The sequence below is a fragment of the Elephas maximus genome, chromosome 9 (assembly GCF_024166365.1).
Source record: "Elephas maximus indicus isolate mEleMax1 chromosome 9, mEleMax1 primary haplotype, whole genome shotgun sequence".
NCBI classification, from domain to species: domain Eukaryota; kingdom Metazoa; phylum Chordata; class Mammalia; order Proboscidea; family Elephantidae; genus Elephas; species Elephas maximus.
Genome location: NC_064827.1, coordinates 93,137,797 through 93,158,549, shown reverse-complemented (window position 1 = coordinate 93,158,549; position 20,753 = coordinate 93,137,797). Strand labels below are relative to the sequence as shown.

Genomic DNA, 20,753 nt, shown 5'->3' with positions numbered 1-20,753 from the left:
ACAGTACTACTCTGACACACGTGGGATTGCCATGAGTTGGACTCAGCTCTGCAGCAACTTTTTTTTTTTTTTTTTTAAAGGGAGAGGACATTTAGAGAAAAGGGAACATTTTTCTTTCCTACTGCAAAGTTTGGGTTATGTTGACGCTTTGTTTTTCCTTTTGCATTTCAAATATGGCATCTTTGAATGGAAACATCTTCTAAAACTGGCGGAAATTAAAATTTTTAATGAACTAACTTCAAACATTTTCTTATCGCAGCATGGTCATTCTAAGTATCAATGCCGAAAATATATAACGAAAATTGAAATTAAAGACGAAATAAAACCGAAAGATCTTTAAGAGGGAAGTGTCACTGAAGAAATAGAAACTACGTAGAGATGGGCTATGAAAATCACTGATCATTAGTTTATTCATTCGTAGTATTTTACGCTAGAAGAGCTGGAAGGGGTTTTTAAAAGTTCAGGTAGTTCGAACTCCTTATTTTATGGACAAGAAACCTAAAAGCCAGTGTCACAAATGACTTTCCCTGAGCCCCACATCCAGTTATTAGTAGAGTTGGGATAGTAGTTGGGTCTTCCGAGTCCTTCAGTAAGTACATTAGAGTTACTACAAGAATCTAAAGCGATGTAAGAGGAACAAAAGAAATTCTCTGCCTTCCACCTCACAACCCAGCACAAAGATGCCCTTCTAGATAAACTTTCTGCGGCTATTGAATGTTAAAAGTTAAACAGTTCAGCAGTTTGTGATGCTAGGTTTTTGCACAGTTTGCCAATTTGCTAACCGTTGATGACATTAACTAGTGGACCTGAATATGCATGAAATAACTTCTGCTGGCACCTAATTTTTTCTTTAACCTTCTTAGGAAGTGTGTTCAGGTCTGAATATATTATAATGTCATTGGTGCAGTTCATATAATTTTAAAGAGTTTTGAAAAATGATCTGTCTATGCATGGCTGTTTCTGTCCCCATGCTGTTTAAAACAAAATTCTTTTAAATAATATTTATCTATCAGTTTTTGACAACCGGCTGAGAGTTGTTGGTAGGTTATTTGGCTGACTTTAATTATCTGTATTCAGGACAATCACCTGCTTGACTAAATTCATGTGTGAACTTTTTCAAGACTTACTAATGCTGGTAGACCTGGATAAAAACAATGTAAGAAGCCAAAGAAGTGAACTATGAAACGTTGTGTGTTATTCAGAATCTTAGGAAGAGTCTGGTTACCAATGAAAATAGAAATAGGTATGCTGGTTTTGAGACTGGAGGTGTGAGTTCTGGCTTTGGGGTTGTTTATGAATTATGAGCTTAAAAAAAAATTGATATATTTGTTTCCCCCATTGCCACTCATTTGTTTTTGACAGGCATGAAGAATAAAGTTAGTTATATCCATTCTTTTCTTCCTGTCTTTGAAAAAAGCCAGCTCTATCTCACATATAAAGAATGGTGGTGGAAGTTAGTCCAGTAGTATTTTTTCTACAGCACAGTGGCTGGAGGAACAAACTTTGGAGCCAGATTGTCAGAGTTTAAATACCAGTTGGTTCACTTACTAGAGCCCTGGTGTCTCAGTGGTTAAGAGCTTGGCTACTAACCAAAAGGTCTGCAGTTTGAATCTACCACACGGTCCTTGGAAACCCTATGGGGTAGTTTTACTCTGTCTTATAGGGTCACTGTGAGTTGGCAGTGGGCTTGGTTTTGGTTAGTTCACTTCCTAACCGTATAACTGTGGCCAAATTTCTTAACCTCTTTCTGCCTCAGTTTTCCCATTTTTAAAATGGGGATTTTAATAGACCCTGTTTTCATAGGATCATTTTATAGTATAAAGCATAATAATATACTGAAGGTGTTTATAATAGTGTCTAGCATGTAATGGAAGCTGAATAAATGTGATCTATTATTATTTTAGCCCCTGGGTGGTGCAAATGGTTAGTGTGCTCTGCTCCTGACTGAAAGGTTGGAAGTGCCTTGGAAGAAAGGCCTGGCAGTCTACTTCTGAAAAATCAGCCATTGAAAATGCTACAGAGCACAGTTCTACTCTGATGCACATGGGGTCACCATCAGTCGGAATCAACTTGACGACAACTGGTTTTATTATTTTTATTATTATTATTATCCACCAGAGAAAGAAGAGATAGAGTTGCTAAGGTGTGAAGATATTTTAAGAATCTGGGGGGAGGGTGCAATTAGTTGAAATGAAGTGTAGAAACACGTTAAGTAAAGTTCTACTCTTCTGAGTCATTTGAGCTTACTGATATTTTTGGCTACTGAGAAAAGAAAAAGGATAGAGGAAGGCATTTGTATGGAGGTAGAGGTGAAATAATTACAAAAAGTGAGGAGAAAACATGTCACGTCTCTCTTTCTCCCTCTCTTTCATGTGCTTTATAGTGAGGACAAAACTTTAGAATCAGCGGTTGTCAAAGTCATTAATCCAGTTGAGCAGAGCGACACTGGGTTTGAGTTCCAAGAGTCTTCCTCCTCCCTTGTGGTGAAAGAGATTCTCCAGGAGGCTCCCGAGCTCATCACCGAGCAACTGGCTCATCTCCTCAGAGGTGAGAGATACGCTTCCTAGTTAATGCTGGAAGGCTTAATGGAGTGCTGCCCGACCTGCTCATGCAGAAAGAGTGCGATCCATTCTTGGGTTAACAATCCCTTTAAAGGCCACAGGAAGCTTCATCAGAGAAGCAGGGAGTAAAGAGTTTGTTAAAGAGTAGCATTTTATTGAATATTAAAAATGTGCATTTAAAAACAGGCACAAAAGAGCTTTGCTGTTTCACTAGACAAGAATATTAAATGGAGCTGCCGCACCTCAGTTGGGGAGCTGGAATAGCTCCTCTGGCCATTTTAACAGCTTTAACAGAGGTGATTCTTGTCCTGTGACAGCGTGAGCATGGTCCAGAGTTCCACGTTCCCACACTGAAATATCCCCTGACAATTATTCATGTTTGGCTTATATAATACTGCTCGTAGGGCAAAATACACACCTTTCCTGTTGATGACACTGTGTCAGGGCTTTAATATCAAACTGTCACCTCCTTCACCACCATCTTGTAATGTATTCCATCTTCACTTAGCCTCCTTGAAGCACTGGGGCCTGCCCATGGCATTGTAAATTATTCTCTTAATCTTCGTTTCAGCAGTGGAGCCATTGCTTCCAAAGAGTGTTTTACAAGCTGGAATGGTCAGTGCCAACTTGACCTTGGGACGAGATTCCCACAAAAATTCAGTTATTCTCTCAATTAAGACACTGTTTTGATTTTGTATACAGTTTTTTTTTTCTTTTAACAATCCATCTTGCACATGATAGAAATGAATTTTCCCAGAAATATTTAGCAAAGGACCAGTAATAGATTGAAGGAATTAAAAAAAAAAAAGATGGAGAAGATGAAGAAAGTATTGAGTCAGCTCTTGTGGGCTCTTTCCTTTACTCCCCTTGTCTCTACCACAATGTGGAGGAAAAGGTATCCAAGAGTTATATAGTTCCTGTGAATGTTTTAGAACTAGTTGCTTCAATAATGGAAACTCCAGTAGCATAGTGGTTAAGTGCTATGGCTGCTAACCAAAAGGTCGGCAGTTCGAATCTTCCAGATGCTCCTTGGAAACTCTAGGGGGCAGCTCTACTGTGTTCTATAGGGTCACTATGAGTTGGAATCAACTCGATGGCAGTGGGTTTGGTTTCAGGTTTTTTGGCTCCAGTAAACTTGTCCTTGAATATTTTCCCGGCTGTGGTTGTCTGTGAAAATGTCTATATGTGACTGTGCCCTCAACTAAACTAAGTGATTGCACTCATTTATCTTCATGACAGAGCAAAGGAAGAATAAATGTAATTGGGGATCTCAGTCAAGAGGGAAGTTGTTTGACAGTGCAAATGTACGATGCAGACAAACAGTAGAGATTATTGTGTTTAAATATTTTGCAAACTAAGAAGCTTGGTGTATTGTTAGAAAAATGTATGTGTTGTTTTGTAGGAAAGAAATGCAGTCAATGAATAGCTCATCATCATGATTTTCTGTAAGCAGGAAGATAATATCAAACATTGGTATGAAGATTGACATTTTGGCTGTTCTTGGTGATGACGATGATACTCAGATTCAGGAAGTTAGAAGGGTTGCAGACCCTTTTGTTGGTTATCTTGGTTTTAGTTTGCAGAGTTACCCAGAGTTAGAGCTATGGCAAAGGATTTTGTTTTCTCATAACGCTGGAGGTCTTTCATAATGTAAGGCATTAGGAAGCTGACACAATGTGGATATCACCACGTTGTCCTTTGGAATATGGGATGTGAGAGGATAAAGAGCCTCAAAAAAAAAAAAAATTTTTTTTTTTTTAACCCATGAAGACCACTGCCCACTCGTCAGTTTGTCATACTGTGGTGGGTTGCGTGTTGGTATGATGTTGGAAGCTATTCCACTGATATTTCAAATACCAGCAGGGCCACTCATGGTGGACAGATTTTAGTGGAGCATCCAGACTAAGACAGACCAGGAAGAAAGGCCTGGTGAAATACTTCTGAATATTAGCCAATAAAAACCGAGGAATCACAAAATATTGCCTGATGTAATGCTGGAAGATTACACAGTAATCTGCTGGCACACTGGTTAAGCGCTTGGCTGTTAACTGAAAAATTGGCAGCTCAAACCCACCAGTAGCTCCACAGAAGAAAGATGTGGCAGCCTGCTTCTGTAAAAATCACAGCTTTGGAGACCTTATGGGACAGTTCTACTCTGTCCTACAGGGTTGCTGTGAGTCGGAATTGACTTGAAGGCAATAGGATGGACACAGTAGCCACAACAGTGGACTCATACCAATGATCATGAAGCTGGTGCAGGACCAGGCAACATTTTGTTCTGTTATACAGTAAAACCTGCGAAAGCTGGAACCTGCAAAATTGGAAACCTGCCAGAGAGGGAAAACTCAAATATTTTCCACTAAATCGAGAGCAGTAGAAAAGGTGGAAAACTTGTGAGACCTGGAAAAACAAGGCAGTCCTGTCAAGTTCCAGCTCTCACAGGTTTCACAGTACGAAGGTCACCATAAATGGGAGCTGACTCAATGGCGACTGACAACAACCCACGAAGCCTGCCAGTACAGGTGCTGTCATGAGAGAGGCATGTTTCACTAAAGGCTTGGAGGTGGAAGATGTAGGTGGCTTGTTACAGTGGAAAGAGGGCTAAGGAGACCTGTGGCCAGAGAGTGCACGTGTGAGTATATGTTTGTTTATGTACGTAGAAGAGAGATGGAACACCACTGAACAGTTTTGGCAAGAGGGACCTAAAGGATGGTGATCCAAGGGATTTGGCTTTGAAGAGATGGGTGAAGAGTTCCCAGGCGAGAAGCGTTTTTAGGCAATGGCCAATTTTCAAAAGTTCCTAAATCTTTAGTAAATATAAGAAAGGGATCGAGTCAAATTTTGCTATATTCTAAGCTGTAACTTAGATTTCATAGTTTTCCAATCATGTATTAGCACCAAACCTAAAAGAACTTGTTTATTATATTCCTATAGTTTTTTTTTTAACATTTTTTTATTTTCATAATATGAATAGGTCTCTTTTTAAGGAGTATTGTTAAACAGCTGTGATGTTACTTTGTAATTTGGGTGGCACAGTGGTTAAGCGCTCAGGTGCTAACCAAAAAGCTGGCAGTTCAAATCCACCAGGCGCTACTTAGAAACCCTATGGGGCAGTTCTACTCTGTCTTATAGGATCTCTATGAGTCCGAATCAACTCGATGGCAATGGGTTTGGTTTTAAATGATCATTAATTTGTCATGGACTTCTAGAGCATGTGTATATTCTTCTAGGTCTTGAAGAAATGTGCAATTTTTATGCATACCTCTGCCATCAGGAGGAAAAAATGTTACCGGATGTCATCAGACTAGACATTTGTGGCTGAGGCTTAGAAAAGTCTTTAAAAGCATCACAATTAGACCTCTATGGAGGATATATTATTAGAAACATGGTACCAAAAAAATAAAAAAAAATCAGAATTTACTGTGAGCTAGGTACTTAATCGACTAATTCTTTTTGGTATAATGACTCTGTATATTCCTTCCATTTTCTTTTGATGCTTCCTGCGTCGTTTAATATTTTCCCCATGGAATCCTTCACTGTTGCAACTTGAGGCTTGAATTTTTTCTTCAGTTCGTTCAGCTTGAGAAACGCCGAGCCTGTTCTTCCCTTTTGGTTTTCCAGCTCTTTGCACATGTCATTATAATACTTTACTTTGTCTTCTCGAGAGGCCCTTTGAAATCTTCTGTTCAGTTCTTTTACTTCATCAATTCTTCCTTTTGCTTTAGAAGAAGATGGAAGGAATACAGAGTCATTATACCAAAAAGAATTAGTTGGTATTCAACCATTTCAAGAGGTGGCATATGATCAGGAACCAATGGTACTGAAGGAAGAAGTCCAAGCTGTTCTGAAGGCATTGGCAAAAAAACAAGGCTTCAGGAATTGATGGAATATCAATTGAGATGTTTCAACAAACAGATGCAGCGCTGGAGGTGCTCACTCATCTATGCCAAGAGATATGGAAGACAGCTTCCTGGACAACTGACTGGAAGAGATCCATATTTATGCCTATTCCCAAGAAAGGTGATCCAACCAAATGTGGAAATTAAAGAACAATATCATTAATATCACGTGCAAGCAAAATTTTGCTGAAGATCCTTCAAAAACGGCTGCAGCAGTGTATCAACAGGGAACTGACAGAAATTCAGGCTGGTTTCAGAAGAGGACGTGGAACCAGGGATATCATTGCTGATGTCAGGTGGATCCTGGCTGGAAGCAGGGAATACCAGAAGGATGTTTACCTGTGTTTTATTGACTATGCAAAGGCATTCGACTGTGTGGATCATAACAAGCTATGGATAACACTGCGAAGAATGGGAATTCCAGAACACTTAGTTGTGCTCATGAGGAACCTTTACATGGGTCAAGAGGAAGTTATTCGGACAGAACAAGGGGATAGTGATTGGTTTAAAGTCAGGAAAGGTGCGCGTCAGGGTTGTATTCTTTCACCATACCTATTTAATCTGTATGCTGAACAAATAATCCAAGAAGCTGGACTATATGAAGAAGAACGGGGCATCAGGATTGGAGGAAGACTCATTAACAACCTGCATTATGCAGACGACACAACCTTGTTTGCTGAAAGTGAAGAGGACTTGAAGCACTTACTAATGAAGATCAAAGACCCCAGCCTTCAGTATGGATTACACCTCAACATAAAGAAAGCAAAAATCCTCACAACTGGACCAATGAGCAACATCATGATAAATGGAGAAAAGATTGAAGTTGTCAAGGATTTCATTTTACTTGGATCCACGGTCAACAGCCATGGAAGCAGCAGTCAAGAAATCAAAAGACGCATTGCATTGAGCAAATCTGCTGCAAAGGACCTCTTCAAAGTGTTGAAGAGCAAGAATGTCACCCTGAAGACCAAGGTGCACCTGACCCAAGCCATGGTATTTTCAATCACATCATATGCATGTGAAAGCTGGACAATGAATAAGGAAGACCGAAGAAGAGTTGACACCTTTGAATTGTGGTGTTGGTGAAGAATATTGAATATACCATGGACTGCCAAAAGAACAAACAAATCTGTCTTGGAAGGAGTGCGGCCAGAATGCTCCTTAGAAGCAAGGATGGTGAGACTGCGTCTTATATACTTTGGACATGTTGTCAGGAGGGATGAGTCCCTGGAGAAGGACATCATGCTTGGCAGAGTACAGGGTCAGCGGAAAAGAGGAAGACCCTCAACGAGGTGGATTGACACAGTGGCTGCAACAGTGAGCTCAAGCATAACAACGATTGTAAGGATGGCGCAGGACTGGGCAGTGTTTCGTTCTGTTGTGCATAGGGTTGCTATGAGTTGGAACCGACTCACTGGCACCTAACAACAACAACAGGTACTTGATCGGAAACCCTGGTGGTGTAGCGGTTAAGTGCTATGGCTGCTACCAGAAGGCTGGCAGTTGAAATCCATCAGGCACTCCTTGGAAACTCTACAGGGCAATTCTAGTCTGTCCTCTAGAGTTGGTATGAGTCAGAATCTACCCGAAGGCAACGGGTTTGGGTTTTTTTGGTTAGGTACTTAATCAGTCTGATTGTTCTTTGCCTCTCATTCGCATGGTCACATCCTAGAACATGTCATGCTGATGCACACTGGTGCGCTGTAAGTGGATTTCACGTGAGCCAAGATATTGATTCCACTCAATTCTTGGAGGGAAACCCAAGTATGCCTCTTAGCTTACTATGCTGTTAAAAAAAAAAAAAAAAGGTATCTTCCATGTGTTCCTGAATGTGAAAAAGTTGGAAAGCGTGCATTACTACACTGCCTCCAAAATTTCCAATTCAAGTGGCCTACCCTTTGCTGGCCACACCCTGTCCTTCCAGACCTTCTGCTCCAGCATCTCTTCCACCTCATTGAGGGCTCCAATTCAAAGATTTTGCCACTTCCTCACTATTAACCGTGATCCCTTAAGGGATTTAATTCCCTCCTTATAAGTCTTGGGAAACCCTGGTGGCGTAGTGGCTAATTGCTACAGCTGCTAACCAAAAGATCTGCAGTTCAAACCCACCAGGTGCTCCTTGGAAACTCTATGGGGCAGTTCTACTCTATCCTATAGGGTCGCTATGAGTATAAATCGACTGGACGGCAACAGGTTTGGTTTTGATTGGTTTTAACAGGCTCAAGTCTCTGGTATTGTAATTGGTCAAGCGCTGTATTACTAATGGAAAAGTTGGGAGTTCGAACCCACTCAGAGGCATGTCGAAACAAAGACCTGGCAATCTACATCTGAAATGTCAACCATTGAGAAAACCCTGTGGAGCACAGTTCTAACTCTGATACGCCTGGGGTTGCCATGAGTGGGAATCTACTCGACGGCCACTGGTTGTTTGTTTTATCAGGTTTAGATTCTGTGGTCTTCATTGTGATTGTTCACTTTGAAACCACTTTACTCCTCCATTTTACTTGTCTGGCAAAATCCCAGCCCTGGGTAAACATCTCCTCCTTGCCTGCATCCAACCAGCCAAATGCTGCTTGAGAAAAAACAGGCAGAATAGTGTCACTTTTAATTTATGGAAACATGTCTTAAGTCAGCATGCGACACTGTGCAAAGAAAAGATATGTTGTCTTTTCTGCTCTTCATAATGACACTTTCACATTTTGTTCTGTCTCTTCTCTCTGCAAACAAACTGCGTCATCCTTCTTAGAGAAAATAGAAGTCATCAGATAGGAACTTCCTCATGTTCACCCCAAAAGCAAACCAAACCCGTTGCTGTCGAGTCGATTCTAACTCATAGCGACCCTATAGGACAGAGTAGAACTGCCCCATAGGGTTTCCAAGGAGCGCCTGGCAGATTTGAACTGCCGACCTTTAGGTTAGCTGCCATAGCACTTAACCACTATGCCACCAGGGTTTCCTTCCTCATGTTATCATCCCCTAGATCACAAATCTACCAACATTTCTATCCATCATCCCTTTCAATATTACAAATAAAGTGTTCTTATCAGATATGAGCCCTTTCCCTGTGTTCTGGATCCCTTCCCGTCTTTCCTTCTCTAGAACTTTGTGCCCACAGTTATCTCATCTTTTTCCTACAGTCTGCTTCACCATCTCTTCCTTCCTACCAGAATCTTCCTATTATCATTCTTATCAGCCAGTATCTCCTAAGAAAACCAACAAACAAAAAAACCCAAGCTTTATTTGACCCAAATTACCTTCCAGCCATGCCTCCTTGTCTCCTCTCTTGACATAGTAAAAGGCCTTGGAAGAGGTGTCCATACTACTTCATTCACTTCTTCACTTTGCTTTCTCCTCTACCTGTCCCCAGTCGGCTTCCTTCCAGCCACTCCTCTGAGATTTTTCAGTGAGTCACCAGTTGTCTCCATGTTGCCAAATATCAGTGGTGCCATTTCTTTGTGTTTACCCTAGTTGACCCCTTAGTAGCATTTGGTATAGTTGGCCATCCCCCTCCTTAAATTTTTTTCTTCTTTTGGCTTCTGTGCACCACAGCATCCTGGTTTGCCGTTTATCCTGCTGGCCACTCTTCCTCAGTCTTGCTTGTTAGCTCCTTCCCCTCTGCTCAGCTTCTAAGGATTAGAAGTTTGTCTTGGGACATTTTTTGCTCTATCTATACACTGAACTTCGAGCCCTGCTGGCACAGTGGTTAAGAGCCCGGATGCTAAACAAAAGGTCAGCAGTTTGAATCTACGAGTTGCTCCTTGGAAGCCCTATGGAGCAGTAGAGTCTCTATGAGTTGTAATCAACTCTACGACTATAGGTTTTGTTTTTATACATTGTGCTTAGGTGATCTTATCCAGTTCTGAGACTTTGAATATTATACACAGGCTGTCACTCCCTGTATCCCCAACTATGACCTCTCTTTAGAATTTCAGATTTATGTCAATGCCCACATGACAAATTCATGTGCAAGTCTAATTAGCACCATCACCTTAACACACTCAAAACAGAACTCCTGGGTTCCCTGTACCTCCAAACCAGCTTTTATCCCACTGTTCTCATCTCAGTAAAAGGCACCAGTTATCCACCCAATTTGTCAAACCACATTCCAGGAGTTACAGTTGATACTTTCTCTTTTCCCCTACACTGATCTAGCACTAAGTCCTGCTGACCCTACATCTGGAACACAGCCCGTATCTACCCACTTTTCCCCATCAATACTACTTGTAACCCAGCCCAAGCTACCAATTTGCCTCTCCTAGGCTATTTTAATAGCTGCCTAACTGTTGCCATATTCCCTCCAAGTAATCTATTGTCTACCAAGTACTCAGAATAATCTTCTAAAAATGTAGATCAGGCCATGTCATTACCCTGCTTAACTACCATCACATCCAAAACCCAAGCTTTCCAGCTTTACGAATTGCAACACAGTCTTTCCCCTGCCTACCTTTAAGGTCATCTGATGCCCTTTCCCCCTTTTCCCCTGTGTTCCAGCCAGAAGGGACTTTCGGTTTTTCAAATATGCAAAACTCTCTCTACTCTTGAGGATTCGCATACACTGTTCCCTCCTTCTGAATGCTTATCTCTCTGTCCACGTATCCCTCTTTCTGTCTACATAGCCTTTCTATCTATTGTTAGTGTCCGCTGCCCTCCCGTTCCCTCATTCTAGAATGTAAGCATCATGAGATGAAAAACCTTGAGTTTTGTTCACTGCTTCACTGTTGTGTCTCCAGCTCTCAGTAAATACTGTCACAAAATGAATGTTACGTGATTGTTTAGATACTCTCTTTTTGATGACTGCCTTGCTTTTGTTAGTGCAATGATATTTGAATTTCCAGTCCATCCCTGATGTATACTTTTTTTTTAATAATTTTTATTGAGCTTTAAGTGAATGTTTACAAATCAAGTCAGTCTGTCACATATAAGCTTATATACACCTTACTCCTTACTCCCACTTGATCTCCCCCTAATGAGTCAGCCCTTCCAGTCTCTCCTTTTGTGACAATTTTGCCAGTTTCTAACCCTCTCTACCCTCCCATCTCCCCTCCAGACAGGAGATGCCAACACAGTCTCAAGTGTCTATCTGATACAAGTAGCTCACTCTTCATCAGCATCTCTCTCCAACCCATTGTCCAGTCCCTTCCATTTTGTGATGAATTGTCTTCGGGAATGGTTCCTGTCCTGAGCCAACAGAAGGTTTGGGGACCATGACCGCCGGGATTCCTCTAGTCTCAGTCGGACCATTAAGTCTGGTCTTTTTATGAGAATTTGGGGTCTGCATCCCACTGATCTTCTGCTCCCTCAGGGGTTCTGTGTTGTGCGCCCTGTCAGGGCAGTCATCGATTGTGGCCGGGCACCATCTAGTTCTTCTGGTGTCAGAATGATGTTAAGTCTCTGGGTCATGTGGCCCTTTCTGTCTCTTGGGCTCGTAGTTATCGTGTGACCTTGGTGTTCTTCATTCTCATTTGATCTTGGTGGGTTGAGGCCAATTGATGCATCTTAGATGGCTGCTTGTTAGCATTTAAGACCCCAGATGCCACATTTCAAAGTGGGATGCAGAATGTTTTCATAATAGTGTTTATTATGACAATAGACTTAGATATCCCCTTAAGCCATAGTCCCCAAACTCCCGCCCTTGCTCCACTGACCTTTGAAGCATTCAGTTTATCCCGGAAACTTCTTTGCTTTTGATCCAGTCCAGTTGAGCTGACCTTCCGTGTATTGAGTATTGTCCTTCCCTTCACCTAAAGTAGTTCTTATCTGCTAACTAATCAGTAAATAACCCTCTCCCACCCTCCCTCCCTCCCCCCTCGTAACCACAAAAGTATGTGTTCTTCTCAGTTTATACTATTTCTCAAGATCCTATAATAGTGGTCTTATACAATATTTGTTCTTTTGCCTCTGACTAATTTCGCTCAGCATAATAACCTTCCAGGTCCTGATGTATACTTAATGTCCAGAATTTGGACATTGTCCCTTCTAGTAAGAAATCCTTTTTTTTTTTTTCAGTCTTTAAAAAATTTTTTTTGGCTTTTAGAAATCCTAGGAGAATTTGTTTTGATATTTTGCCTGCATTTTCATTTTTTTTCTTTTAGTTGTCATTAAATATATATATAATATATGTATTGTATATATGTTTGTGTGTATGTACATAAAATCCTTTTTTGTGGTGTGTAATACATGTATGGAAAAGAATACAAAACAAATATAAAGCTCAATGGATTGTCACAAAGTAACCCCTCTTCTATCAATTACCCAGGTAAAGAAACAGAATGAGAAGACCCCTTTGTGTCCCCTCCCCTCACTACTCACTCCCTCTCTATGTAAAGATAATTACCACCCTAATTTTTGGGTACACTGTTCCTTGCTTTTCTTTATGGTTTTACCATGCCCGCATGCTTCCCATAACTCTACAGATTGGATGTGCCTGTTTTTGTATATTATATAAACGGAACCATATTGTATGTACTGTGATCATCATTAGATCTCTACATTTATGTTAAATGCAGTATTTACTTGTGTAAGTCATCTAGCTATCATTTATTTTATTATTTCTGCCCTGCCTTCTCCCATATAATATTTGAGGTGGCTTACAAAAATGCATGCCATACAATAAAATGGGGAAAAAGGAAGTCAGAGTCAAGCAAAATAGAAACATGTACATAAAAGGAATAAGGTCAAGATATAATAATAAATTTGAATGAGTCAAAACAGTATTCTTTTGCAACATTGGATGTGAGCTTCCTGACCCAATGAAACAACAGAAATGTGGTTAATTATAATATTCATATTATGACTGAAGTTAAATACACATACCAGTTAACTCACTAAAAAATAATACTACTAATAATAAACAACCAAAGAACAACTCAGTCTAAAGTCTTTTTACACCAGTTTTCTTGAAAAAGACCCCTCGTAATGTAGATATCCCCCGATCACAGCCCTTTCACACATACCATGGTGGTTTATACAGGAAGTGTACAGTGCTGTATACTTCAGACTCCTCAAGCAATGTGTGGAGATTATTTTAGTAACTTACTCATTAGTCAGCATTGCCCTTAGTCTGGTAACGTTATTTTCTGTTCCAAATTTCTTTTATATGCATACTGATGTTTTTCTCTAAATACAGGAAATAAATACTAAAATTTCATCATATTAGAATTCTTTTGGAGCCCTGGTGGAGTAGTGGTTAAGAGCTCGGCTGCTAACCAAAAGATGGGCAGTTTGAATTCACCAGCCACTCCTTGAAAACCCTATAGGGCAGTTCTACTCTGCCCTATAGGGTCAATATGAGTCGGAATTGACTCGACAGCAAGGGGAATCCCTTTAGTCTTTATTTTTACTGCGGCAGCTGTATATCAAAGTGTTTGCATTATGGGATAATATTTTATTCAAATATTGAGGTAGAGCCTGGTGATTATGGATGTTGTTAAAAGATCGTTTACGTACCAGTCAGTAGGTGGTGTCATATTACCAGTGTAGCAATAATCTGCTTGTGTTTCTGTAATGTCACTGTATCCTCTAGGTCCTGGCAGACGGTTATGGATAAATGTCAACAGGTGACTCAGCCATAGGCATTGTGTGTTCAGGCTTTGTGGGGGATTTAACAGAGTTGAAATAATTTGCCTTTTCTTAAATCAATACTTATTACCATAGATAAAAAAGTATTAATTTAAGAAAAGACAAATTAATACTTCTTACCATAGATACAAACAATGAGATGGATTGACACAGTGACTGCAATAATGGGCTTAAGCATAACGGTTGTGAGGATGGTGCAAGACCAGGCAGTGTTTCGTTCAGTTGTATGTAGGGTTGTTATGAGTTGGATGGCACCTGACAACAACAACAGCCATAGATAAGTGGAGGCCTGTTGGCGCGGCAGTTTAGGGTTTGGCTGCTAACCAAAAGGTCGGCAGTTCAAATCCACCAGCTGCTCCTAGAAAACCCTATGGGGCAGTTCTACGCTGTCCTACAGGGTCACTATAAGTCGGAATCAACTCGACAGCAATAGGTACAGGTACCATGGATAAGACCTACAACAGATAGGTCCTGCTGTTCTTAAATTAGTGTTTCTTAATTAAGGTTCTCAAAACTTAGAAATACAAATCGTTAGCATCACTTTCATTTGAAAAGGCACAAAATTTAAGAAGCATCGTTTTCTAATTATTTGTGCAAGAAGAAAATATGCTCATTCAGATGCAATCATCAATGACCCTGATTTTTGGAAGCGCATCTTTTACCTTTTTCCTTCCCCTCTCTATCTCTGTTTTCGTCATTGCAGTTCTCCTTTTCCTTGTTTTCTTTATCCTCTTCCTTCTTTCCTTTTCACCTTTTCCTTTGCTTCTCCGTCCTCCTGTCTGCTTCTAAGATCTTTTCATTATCATTTTCCAAGAAACTGATGTCTGAATGTATCTAAAGCCACATTATACAATCATGGTGGCCTAGAGTTAATGCTTGGTTATGCCCTGGGTTTGTGCCCAAAGCAAACAACTATAGACCTGCCAGACTCTTCAATCTGTATTGTTTTATTTTCCCAGCGAAGTGTACTAGAAGACTATTGCCAAATTTAAGATCTATGAAATTGCTGGATCATCACATTGGGGGTTTGGAGATTTGTGTGCCCATGAACGTGTGTGTGTGTGTGTGTGTGTGTTTGGGAATAAGCTGGCAATAATGAGCTTCCAGTCACTGATTATCAGGCACGTTTCCCTCACAGCTACATGCTACCCAAATGACCTTTCACCTTTATGTGTATACAGTCTTGACAGAAGCCACAAGATGAAGACTGAGATAAATAACTTCAAATGTTCTCAGCTGAGGACGTGAAAAAACTATGTTCCCAATATTTTGAAAACAAATTCTTTCTTTTCCATTGGTAGTTCCATTTGACGTTTCCTAAAGAATCTGGCTATTTTAGTAGCCTGGATTAACAGCTTCAAAAAGATCCTTTTAAGGAGGTCAAATAGGCAAGAAACAGAGCCAGGTTTTTTTTTTTTTTTTTTCCTCCTTCTGTCTCTTGGCCAAAGAGTGATTCATACTACTCCCAAAATGGTTAGAAAGTCCAAGGGGAATTACGTCACCTGTTTTGCTTAGGAAGTGGGAAGACTGATGTTGGAGGTGGGGGAAAGAAAAGATATATATTTTTTTCTTTCCGCAAGATACAGAACCAAGATGATTCCTCAACTTCAGACTGTTAATTGTTTCTTCCGGCAAATAAAGATAAGCCTTATTTTTAAATTTAGACATTTTAAATTTATAAGAATTTTAAGCACTTGAATAATACGTTTTTTAAACCTTTTCAGACAAAAATGTGAACTGTTATATTTTCTACTTTTATTTTGCCTCTCTGCCCTCCCCCCTCAATTATTCTTTCCTTAGCTTTTTTCAGTGTGAAAAAAAGTCAATCCCAGGTGAAACAGGAAAAGAGGTTTAAATCCCTTCTTCTAAGAATTTATCATGCAGAATATGCCTTTATTGTGCTGAATGTTTTCCCCTAACAAATTCTGACTTCATTGGATCATGTTTAGTGTTAATGTACTTCTATTGCTTTTGGCAGGAGGTCTTTCACTTCTACATTTTTGTTTTTGAACAAAGAATATTGCGGTCAATTTTTTTCTAAAGAAATGAAATGTTTGTTTACTATTTTATTATAATTGCCTTCTTTGTTGCTCGTTGTTACTCCCCCGTGGCCTGTGAATAGGTGGGACACTGGGCACTTGTGTTTGGATTTATTTCTTTAGTTCTGCAGAATTTGCTTGCAAGTTAAGTCAGTCCTCACTACAAAAACCGGTTGGAATAAGCTATGAGGTGTCTCTGGCTAATGTACATTTTGATACTGATATTTAACTAAGTATGTGGCTAAGTGGGTTTTTAATATCAAATAGAAAAAAAATTCGCCACTGAGTAGTCCCTTGGGTAAAGTTAGACCATAGCCTGTCCTTCTTGGTGTTTGCATTATTCTAACTATGACCACAGAAGGCCCTCAGAGCATGGTGAGCATCTTTTTATTTTTTTCCCTGGTTATGTTAGTACCTCATCTTCTTTCTAATTCTCAAGTCAAACTTAATCGAATAGCCAATGTCAGAAGTCACAATAATTTATCGAATTATTCTGTGGCATTGTTTAAAGCAGTGTCTGTTAGATTAATTGCTGGATACTGCCTTTATATTTAATGTCTTTTAAAAGTAAGATGCCCATCTCCTGTCTGGAGGGAAGATGGGAGGGTAGAGGGGGTTAGAAACTGGCAAAATGGCCACGAAAGGAGAGACTGGAAGGAGAAAGTGGGCTAACTCATTAGGGGGAGAGTAAGTGGGAGTATGTGGTAAGGTGTATGTAAGTTTATATGTGAGAGAGACTGACTTGATTTGTAAACTTTCACTTAAAGCAAAATAAAAATTATTAAAAAAAAAAAAAAGATGCCGAAACCAAAGAAACTGTGTTCTTGGTTTGACTGCAAGCCAGGCACATTTTTGTCAAATTTGTTCCTAAGTATTTTATATTTTTGATGCAATTTTAAATATTGTTATTTTAAAATTTTGATCTTTTAATTATTGTTTATAGAAAGTCAGACAATTTTGTATTATTGACCTTATATCCAACAAACTTGCTAAATTTACTTATTGTTCTAAGTTTATAGATTCTTTTGAGTTTTTTACTTACACATACCATAATTTTTACATAAATAATATGCACCTTCTATGTTTGCCAACCACGCCCTCCTCCTGTGAGGTATTTCTGTATGCTGATTTTTTTAGGGAGCAATTGGTAAACAAACCTAGAAGTTGCATGTTGTTTGCATAAAAATGCAGTTATCCATGAGGAAAAACGTTTTTATTCCTTCATTTTCTTAACTTTTTGTTTCTTTTTCTTACCTTATTTCTCTGGCTAAGACTCACAGTGCAGTGTTGAATAGAAGTAGGAATTTCTACCACAAATTCTTGATTTGTGGAAGAAATCTTTCAGCATTTCTCAAATATAATGTTTGCTTTTTTTATTTGGTTTTTATAAATGCCCTTCATCAAATTAAGTAAGCTGTCATCTTTACTGAGATTTTGTATAATGATTTAAGTGTTAGATTTTTATCATATGGCTTTACTATATATATTGAGATGATCATATTATTTTTCTTCTTTATTCTGTTGATGTGGTGGATTATACTGACTGATCTTTGAATGTTAATTTGTCCTTTCATTTCTGGGAAAATCCCTACTTGGTCATTATGCAATATCCTATTATACATTGCTGAATTTGATTTGATACTATTTTATTTAAAAATTTTGCATATATGTTTATAAAACAGGCTTTCTTTTAATTATTTTATTTTACATTTTTCACCCTTTTGATTAGTATTCTTCTATAGACTCTTTGATCAAAACATTCAGTAATGGTAGCTGGGCACCTTCCAGTTCTTACCTCTTGGCATATGAGGCAGTTGTTCACGGAGGCAACCAACAATTCTTTTTTGTAATGTCCGTATTAGGTATTGGTATCAAGATTATTCTAAATTCATAAAATAAGTTGGGAAGTGTTCCCTCTTTTGCTGTTTTTTTTTTTTTTTGGAAGAATTTGTGTAAAATTGGTGTATTTTTAAAGTTTCAACTATGGATTTTGAACTGTATATTTATTCTTGAATATAGAACGATCCAGATTTTACATTTATTTCCTGCTAATTTTGGCAAGTTGAGTTTTTCTAGTAGTATCCATTTCCTTTAAATTTTAAAACATATTAAAATAAAGTTGTTAATATTATCTTTAACATCTACCTAGAATTAATAGTTATGTCACCTTTTCATTCCTAATGTCGATAAATTATGCTTTCTCTTTCTCCCCCCGAGCAGTTTTCGAAGCTATTTATATTAGTCTTTTTAATTAATCAACTTTTGTTTTGTTGATTTTCTGCATTGTATGTTGTCTTTTAAATTTTGCTCTTATCCTTGTTATAGCCTCCCTTCTACATTTTTTAGTTGAATTTGCTACTCTATTTCTAATATCTTCAGATGGATAGTTAGATCATAATTTTTAGACTTTATTTTTTTCATCATATGTATGTTTTTAGGCTATAAAATTTCCTCAGAGCACAGCTTTAACTGCATCCCATTAGTTTAAATGACCTATCTTCATTATCATTCAATTAAAAATACATTCTAGTTTAGATTGTTACATCTTCTTTTACAGTGAGTTATTTAGAAATATATTGTTTAATTTTCAAACATTCGAGGGTTTCCTAGTTATTGTTTTATTACCGATTTTTACACTATTCTCACTATGACCACAGGACATACATTTTATAATTGTAATCCTTCAAAATTTGTTAAAATGTAATTTATGTCTCAATAGATGGTCAATTTGGGTAGATGTTTTATTTGCACCAGAAAAGAATATAGAGTCTGACATTGTTGATAACAGAGTTCAATGTATGTCGATTAGGTCAAGTTTGTTATCGACATTGCTGAAATATTCTGTATTTTTACAGACTTTTTTGTGTGCAAGTTCTTAGAGTTGCTGAGAGAGATGTGTTAGACTTTCTGACAATAACTGTGTATTTATCTCTTTCTCCATCCAGTTCTGTCTACTTTTGCTTTATATATTTAAAAAGTGTGTTATTAGTGCATAGAAATTTAGAATTTATATATCTTCCTGAGAACTTAACCCTATAATAATAAAAAAAATTGTCTTATCTCAAGTAATTTTTTTTGCTTTACGGTCTGCTTTGTCTGGTATTAGTATAGTACACCAGCTTCCTTGTGGTTAGTGACTGTGTGCCATATCTTCTTCCATCCTTTTACTTTCAACCTTTGTATATCATTATATTTCAGGTGTGCTCTTATAAGCAGTATATTGTTGTTTTCAGAATTCAGCTTGACAATTTTCTCTTTAAAGTATTTTGTTTCTTTACATTTAATATAAGTACTGTTGCATTTGTATATATATTTATCATTTTTTTTACTTGTCTCACTTTTTTCCTCTTTCCTTTCTTTTCCTACTATATACTAATAAGTAATTTTTGTTATTAAATTTTTCTAGTAGCTTGTCGTGAATTATTTTTAAAAATTCTTTTAGTAGTTACAGTTGAAATTAAAACATGCAATTAAAATGTCATATAAATTAATATTTTTACTATTTCCCTCACAATCTGAGAACCGTAGAGCATTTTATCACTACTTTTTTTTAACCCCTTCTGGATTTTGTAGTATTACTGAAAGGTAATTTAACTGTACTTGTATTTTAAATTTTAAATTTGGTAAAATAGTATTCAGTTGTTTTTTACAGTTAATATTCATTTATATTTACCTGCATCTTTACATTCTCCAGTGCTCTTCTTCCCTTCCTGCATTTCTTTGTTTCCATGTGGAATAATTTTTCCCTGCCTTTGCTGTTCCTTTTAGTGTGTGTCCTTTCTCTGGTGACAGATATTTTCAGGATTTTTTTTTAAACATCTTTTTTGTTTTAATTTTTTCAAATGTTTTTATAGAATTCTAGATTGGCAGTTATATGAAGATATCTTATATGAAGATGTAATTCTGCTGTCTTCTGGCTTTCATCATTTTAGCTTTCAGTCTTATTGTAGACCTTTTGAGAGTAATATGTCTTTTTTCTGACTCATTTTTATATTTTTTCTCTTTGTAATTTTTAGCAGTTTTACTATCATGCGTCTAGCAGTGTATTTCTTTATGTTTATCCTGATTTGGGTTCATGGTGTTTCTTGAATGTTATAGGGAAGGCTTTCATTAATTTTGAAAAAATTATTACTCATTACCTTTTCAAATGTTGTTTCATCCAAATTCTCACTCTCTTTTCCAAGAGTAATTCCTGTTACAAATAGGTTAGACCTTTTCTCCATGTCACCTGTCTCTCTTATGCTCATCTTTGTATCTTTCATTCATTTTTCTCTCCATGCTTCAATATTTGGATAGTCTCTTCTAACATACTTTCTGGTTCATTATTTCTCTCCTTGGTGTGTCTAATCTCCTGATAAACACGTTTTTGAGTTCTTAAATTTTCAATTTTAAAATTTTATTTGATTTAAAAAAAAAGATTGTTCCCAATTCTTTATTGTAATTCTCCAGCTAATGTTTTGATCATCTCTGGCTCTGTTTCCATTCTTTGTTTTTTCTCTTGAGTTTCTAGTGTTTTGGTCTTATTTGCTTTATGCCTGGTACTATTTTATTGATCCCTGAAAAATGGAGTGATTCTGAGGCTATCAATGATGGAATTGTTTTGCACAGTTTTGATCATCAAAGGCAGTTAGGAGAGGGGAAGATCAACTTAATCTCTTCTGTATTTAAACTGATTC

At 38.0% G+C, this 20,753-nt stretch overlaps 1 protein-coding gene across 6 annotated transcripts in view; it reads left to right on the top strand.

Moving 5' to 3' along the window:
- PRUNE2 (prune homolog 2 with BCH domain) overlaps window positions 1–20,753 on the top strand; it is a 314,222-nt gene that overhangs the window by 66,309 nt on the left and 227,160 nt on the right. For all 6 annotated transcript variants that reach the window (XM_049895199.1, XM_049895201.1, XM_049895197.1 and 3 more), the window contains exon 4: window positions 2,384–2,547. In XM_049895199.1, coding sequence (XP_049751156.1) covers window positions 2,384–2,547 — 164 coding nt within the window. The remainder of the gene's footprint in view (window positions 1–2,383; window positions 2,548–20,753) is intronic.